This window comes from Chelonoidis abingdonii, chromosome 7 (genome assembly GCF_003597395.2).
Source record: "Chelonoidis abingdonii isolate Lonesome George chromosome 7, CheloAbing_2.0, whole genome shotgun sequence".
Taxonomy (NCBI): domain Eukaryota; kingdom Metazoa; phylum Chordata; order Testudines; family Testudinidae; genus Chelonoidis; species Chelonoidis abingdonii.
In genome coordinates this window covers 89,017,714-89,024,702 of record NC_133775.1, presented here as the reverse complement: position 1 = coordinate 89,024,702, position 6,989 = coordinate 89,017,714, and the positions used below count along the sequence as shown (strand labels likewise).

The 6,989-nt window shown below is 41.8% G+C and overlaps 1 protein-coding gene across 2 annotated transcripts in view; it reads left to right on the top strand.

Annotated features, from left to right (window-relative positions):
- LOC116833120 (E3 ubiquitin/ISG15 ligase TRIM25-like) overlaps nucleotides 1-5,192 on the top strand; it is an 11,206-nt gene extending 6,014 nt beyond the window's left edge. For both annotated transcript variants that reach the window (XM_032794400.2, XM_032794399.2), the window contains 5 exons: nucleotides 433-569; nucleotides 966-996; nucleotides 2,742-2,779; nucleotides 4,202-4,302; nucleotides 4,754-5,192. In XM_032794400.2, the coding sequence (XP_032650291.1) occupies nucleotides 433-569; nucleotides 966-996; nucleotides 2,742-2,779; nucleotides 4,202-4,275 (280 nt within the window). In that variant the 3' untranslated portion in view covers nucleotides 4,276-4,302; nucleotides 4,754-5,192. The remainder of the gene's footprint in view (nucleotides 1-432; nucleotides 570-965; nucleotides 997-2,741; nucleotides 2,780-4,201; nucleotides 4,303-4,753) is intronic.
- Nucleotides 5,193-6,989: the final 1,797 nt, after the last annotated feature.

The following is a 6,989-nucleotide window of genomic DNA, read 5'->3' as shown; positions in this document are numbered from 1 at the left end:
TGCAGTGGGGGAGGTTTAGGTTGGATATTAGGAAAAACTTTTTCACTAGGAAGATGGTGAAGCACTGGAATGGGTTACCTAGGGAGGTGGTGGAATCGCCTTCCTTAGAGGTTTTTAAGGTTATGCTTGACAAAGCCCTGGCTGGGATGATTTAGTTGGGGATTGGTCCTGCTTTGAGCAGGGGGTTAGACTAGATGACCTCCTGAGGTCCCTTCCAACCCTGATATTCTATGATTCTCTGATAATGTTATTAATAATAACTGTAAGAGTAGTTGTAACGCAGAACACTTCTTTAGTACTTTATGTTGCCGAAGTGCTCTCCCCTCTGTATATTTTCTGCTCATTACTAAGTACCTACCTAACTTTAATGATTGTCAACTTTATAATTGTTAATTGGTGATCATTGATTAAACGACTGTCTGGGTATTCTAGGATTAATAATCAGGATTTTAGCACTGATAGCATGGAAGTATTAGCACTGCAGCTGGATCAGACAACAATTGCAACTGCTAGAAGCTGGACACAGCAGTATATCTCAAACCTAGGTTCACTGATGCAAGCGGTGCACAGTAAGTAAACTACCCAAACTAGTAACAGAACATTACTGCTCTGTAGTGGAAAATGGCCACCTTTTATCAAGGACTGTGCAATAGCTCCCTGATTTATTCAACTGAGCATTGCTTATGTGCTGCAAATTTTGATCCTTCTCCATAGGGGCTAGGGTATGGATGTCTGCCATCTGCCATGGCACCCTGTCCCCCGACCAGTTTCCATCTGCCGCAGCATTCCAAACCTTGCCCTCTGTCAGACCTTTAGGGACCGCTCCATGTGTTTGCCCAGTGGACCCATATTTTCAAATCTGCCTCTGATAATGGGATCAAGACCCCACAGCACCACATTCCAAATGACTGTTTATATTGCTAATATACTGCCAGCCTTCTAAGATATTCTCTCAACCCTTGCAGGTCAATTCATTAACCAAACACAGAGGAACAGGTAAAAATCCCTTTCTTCTCTTCACTTTTGCAATATTCACTGCAAATGCCACTAACCAGCCTTTGTATTTTCCAAAAGTTCACAGCTCTTCATTGGGAGGCCATTATGTATTGGGCTAAAGGGACAGAGATTTCACTGCTTTTGTCCTCCTTCAGAACTGGACCTGCAATGGTGCTGCAAACATTCCTCACAAACATTTGTTCACATTGTTAAACAGATTTGCTTTGAGTGTATCTGTGCCTCTTTGCTTTCCCTGAATATGCTAGAGAAGGGGTTCGCCAGCAGAAGCGTTCCCCCAAACAGCACACTTAAATTCATACAGCAGAGTATTTGTGGAAAGTCAAGTGTGAATGCAGAAGGCGAGGATTCACCATGGCCACCTAATTCTACGACTTACCGCCTGGAGTTGTTCACAACCAGGAGTGTCAGCCTTAGAGCAGACTGCCGTAAAACAGGGCAGACACCCCAAGCTGGCTGTATGTGCTATAATTAGATTTCACCAACCCAGAAACAAGAGTGAACTCCTGAAGCACTAGAACAGTCTTACCATGGAGTCACAGCCAGCCCCCTGGGGCACTCCAGTCTGTCTTGTCACACAGTCAAGTTGGACATAGTGATAAATGGTCACTTACATCAAAGATTACAAAAGATTTAGGTTTCTTCCAGTCCCAAGAGACCAATCACTTACCTCAGGTCAATTTGTACCTCAGATCTCATACCAAAGACAACGCTTGTAGCCAATCCTATGGTTAACTAACTAAGAATTTATTAACCAGGAAAAAGAAATGAGAGAGTTATTTACAGGATAAAGCAGGCAACATATACACACATATGAGGTACAGTCTCCAAAAGGTGTCAGAGCTGTAGTAATCTGTCAGCACTGAAAGTCTTTTAGGGCTAACCCAGGTCTACCCCTGGGGATCTCCGCTTTTATTTCTTAGCGCCAGCCCTGCGAGAGTCCAGACAGCAAAGAGATGAGAAATTTTCATGTCAGTTATCTTTATTTCCTGTCTTTGTATTGTGATGGTTCACAATGGCCTACTTAGTACTGATAGTCCTCCTTGATGGGCGGGGGAACCACTCCTCCAGAACAGGCATTTTTACAATTATAAAGCAAAACTTACATATGACCTTATTAGAGACACCAGGTGGGTGAAGTAATATCTTTTCCTGGGCCAACTTCTGTTGGTGAGAGAGACAAGCTTTCGAGCTTACAAAGCTTGTCTCTCACCAATAGAAGTTGGTCAAATTAAAGATATTACTTGACCCACCTTGTCTCTCTAGTATCCTGGGACCAACATGGCTACAAGAACCCTGCATACACATTCCATTATAGCATGGGATACAGATATTACAAGTAAGATTAATGCATTCAGCAACTTACAAGCATTTTATAGAGTCTGAAACACATCCTGACAAGTCTAATACCGATCTTGAACAATACTAACATATAGATGAGCTGGTCTGGTTACCAGCAACGAATTTATCCATGCTCAGCTGGCACCTACAGCCTTGGCAATAGCTGTCACCTGGTCCACCAGTGTCACAGTTACATTCCTACAACCAGACTCATCCATTGGCATCCAGGGTAGGAACAGGCCCTAAGAGGCTGTTCTTCTTTTCAAAACAATGGGCTTTGCGTGTCTCTGTCTCTTAATGAATTTATTTTATACCCAACTCCATCCCCAAAGTGCAGCTTGTGTTTTAATGGACATTGATATTCAGTGTTGTCTCTTGACATACAGAGCAGCTCCAGACTTCAGAGACCATTTCCATTATCAAGGTGAGTGTTCAAAAATGTTGTTGTTGCTCGTAAAGCCTGTGGTCCATATCTTCTCTCTGGAGGGAAGGTATCTATCTCACGTGCATTTTGTATTGTGCAGCTCTGTCAGATCTTCCTGTCAGAGGCGAGGCCAGTGGGAATGCAGAGTACAGGTACAGGGCATGGTCCTCAAAATCTGCACTAGACTGACATCTGCTAGAAAACACACAAGAGACATCCTGGAATTTAGGCCTTAGGGAGGGATTCCTTCTGCGTCCGTGCTCCTTAGGGGCCTGATCTAGCTCCCAGGAAAGAATGTGCAGACTCCCTCTGACTATAACAGAAGGTGGATGAAGTCTGTAAGGATCAGGCCTAGTTACTGGGTTACCACTGAATAGTAATGTGGTGTCTGTGCATTTGCATGCCTACTTTGTGTGCAAAATTATTACTATAACTGCCTTTTCTCCTTCAGTGTTTTTACTGCAAAGTGAATGAGGCAGGGCTGCTATCTTCCCTCATGCAGTGAGCACCTTAACAGCTTCTCAGTGATTGAGGCATTTCTTCTCTCTCCGCATTACACAGCTAAGTTAGCCGTCCACATGGATGTGTGATGTAGCCTTCTTTCCTTTAGCTACTCTCATGAGGTTCTGCTCACTAATGGAGTAAAAGCATTTTACTGTCTTGCCCTTTATGCTTCAGAAAATACAGGAGTAACTTCAGATTGACTCTTGTAAAGGAGATGAGTCTAATCCAATGTTTCATAAATAACAAAAGCTAAGTAGCAAAATGTTAACTCAAGCTTATAAAGATCTAGGTGAAATGCTGGTCCCAGTGAAGCCAAGGGGAGTTTACCATTGACTTCAATGAGACCAAAATTTCACCCCCTGATCTTACATCCATGCTACTTTGGGCTGTTATTTTTGTCAGAATTTATAAGCTTACCAGGATTAAGCCGACTAGATAGGAGGCGTCCAAGAAAAACCTAAGTGCTGCGGGACATCATGTCGGTGACTCCTAGCATTCTCTTTCAGTTGCTACTAATCCAGTGCCCAAACATTGCACCTGGTTGGAAAGTAGTGAGTTGTTTCTGTGAAAATTTTTACCAAAAAAATTATTTTTACTGATGTTTTCAGGTTTGGGGCAAAAAATAGAAAATGGAAGCCTTTTCAGTTTTCTAACAATGCTTCATTGAAAACCCAGAATATCTATAAAAGAAATGAAAAATTTCCTCAAAAATTTTCGTTTTGGGGGAAAAAAGGTCATTTTCCATCCAAACCTATTTCTGATGGAAAAATGTCAGCCAGTTCTACTCAACAGGATGGTGGTAACATTTTATTTCAAAGGGGCTACCTGTGTGATAGCTGCTCACCTGTGGGAGGAAGAGTTCACAATCTAGTCCTAGGTATGATTACATTTCCCTGAAATGTTTGGTTGTTTTGCCAGGTAATCCATACCATCCTTTCTTCAAAAAACAACAGATGTTTGATTTTGGAAATCCCTATTTTTCATGGAAATAGACTGGGAACACAAGGCAGTGAATGCAGGTAAGGTACTAAGAGGAATTTAATTACAGAGTAATTCAACAGTATCTCTGTCCTCTCTTTAGCACCCACCCAGTCCCAGATATGATAGTAAGTGTTTAAAACAGCTTGCTATATTTTTCTAAGACACTATTTTGTCAAAACCCTAAGTATCAGCTGAGCATTTTAACACAATAGTGTTGTCTAATTAACTGTATTTAAAGAAAGCTATAGCTCATTACTAGGGCTCTGTGTTTGCAATGTAGGTTGGGTTATGAGACAGGTTTTCTGTTAGGGTCAAACTAAATGTTCCATGCAGAGCAGGAACCTAACTGAAATGAGAAAGCAGGAGAAAACACTGGACAAGATGAAATACTAAATAGCCCTTAAGAAATGTTGCTAACATGCTAATACAAATATAATTCATTATTGAGGGTGACAAAGTGAATCTTCTCTCTATCTTTTATATTTCTAGAACATACAACGAAAGGAAAGGATGTGGTGTCTGAAATAGTGGTTCCCAGCAAAGCCCATGATTCCCACAAGTAATGAAGAGACATGGAAAATATTGGGGAAACTGAGACCAAAGAGATTAAGTTCAACATTTTCAAAACTATCTGTTAATTCTGGGTACTTTTCAAGTGTCCCTGCCAAAAAAACTTCCTGCAGCAAATAAAAATATAGAATACGAATGCAAAGAATTAAACATGAATGCAGCAAAAAAATCCATGTGGCTTGTCCTTTTCCCTTTCTCACCAACACGTGGAACTGCTTGTTTCAGAGTATTTACGAACCAAGCTATAGTCGTGTCACCAGTGATAAGTCTGACTAAATAGTGGCTGTGTGTGTGTAAGCTTTTGACTTCTGATCAATGTGTTTTGGCGCAATCAAATAAATGATTACAAACTTGAAAAGTCAGTGCTATAGTAGTTCATGCCATTAAGCAGATTTCTAGTATTCAAGACATGTCTGCTTACAGTTGACTTCAGTAAACAAGGCAGGACTTCGGGAAGCTAGACAGTGAAGTATCATATAGTAATCCTATGAAGAAAATTTTGTAAAAGGACTCCTCAGTTCACAAGCAGCACACTTCACCTACAGTCCTGCAGGCTGGGAATGTGCTGCTTTATTTAACTGTATACAAAAACAGGATTGGGGGGGGGCACAGGAAATGAGAGGTGGAGCATGGCCCAACCCATAATACTCTACCCAGTTAACCCCTGGATGGCCACTGTACTACATCCCTCTCTTCGTAATTTACACCCCAAATGTAGTTTTATAAATAACCGGCGGCTCTTCTCTCTCTCATGGGATAGCACCTCTCTGGGGCAGCTCAGGCAGATTCGGAACCTGCTGCCTTATTCAACTATATATAAACAGGATGCGGAGAAAATACACACTAATTAAACAGGAATTAAGGTAGCGGGGGAGCATGGCTCCAACCTTTAATACGCTGAGTAACTCAATTAACCCCTAGATGCCCACTGTATTAGAGAAAATATTTTGAAAACTTTCCATAAAGTGTGGTTATTAGCTCATGTTCACTTCAGAGCATCATAATTGTTTTTATATCAAAGCCTACAGAATGGGAACACACTGGAGCTTAGGCAGCCTCTGAACGAATCTTTAACACGATTGGTACAGACAAGTCAAAGAGCCAGCAGCAAATAAGGGGAACGTATCAAAAAGACCTACTCTGCCAGAGGTTTTCTTCTGGTCTGACATGCTAAAATGCCGCTGTATTTCTTTCACAATCCTACCCCACCTTGATTCCTGAGGAGCATTCCGCATTTCAATACAAGTAACTGCTGCATTATTTGTAAGAATGCCTACACAGTGCCCATTTAGTTCCAGGTAGGAGCCATATGAGTTTCTTATAGACATCAGAACAAAGCATGAAATTACTCCAAGACCCCTATTAAGTCCATTTTTAGTGTCCACATCCCAGTAATGCTGGCTGAAAGAGAAAACGTGAACTGAGAATCCCCTTCAATTTGCCCAAACTGTACCTCTTCCTAGTAACTGTTGTCCGATGGTTTGAGATGGTGAGTCCTGGTTCTTGTTCCTTACTTCCAAAAGTCAGGTCAACATCAGCTGTAGAAGAAAAAGTAAATCTATTTTTTACCACTAGCCCACTCAGCTTTATTTGTTTAATTTCAGATCTTACAATTATGAAAAAAGAAGGGAGAAAAATGAACAAACACAAATCTCCCATCTCAGGTTTCTAAAATAGTCTTTAGGCCTGCTCCTCTGCTGGTGTCAACTGGTGGAGCAGCCAGCAGGGAAGGAATAGCAGTTGCTCAGAGCACTGCTGGCTCACGCTGGAGCTGCTCCTGAAATAGGGGCACGGGAGAGGTGATGGGACAGCTGGAGAGGCAACAACTCTTTCCTCTTCCCTATAGTTGTGGGGCTGATTCAGACTTGCCGGTGTAAAAGCCGCACTGCACAGCTCAGGGACGTGGTTTCAATTCATAATCAAATACACAATTTCTTCCCACATCATCACCTTTGAGGACCACAGTTCAGTGCCACAAATATTCCCCAGGCTACAGGTTGGACACTCTTGACCTAGTGGGAAATTCACCCCAGTGCAGAAGAAGACTTATGCCCCATCTAAGTGCCAGTTAAGGCCTATTTTGATTAAACTGATTCCTAGCTCTATTAGTTAGAGCTGAACTAACTGACTATTTTGACTGAAATGGCTCAAGAGT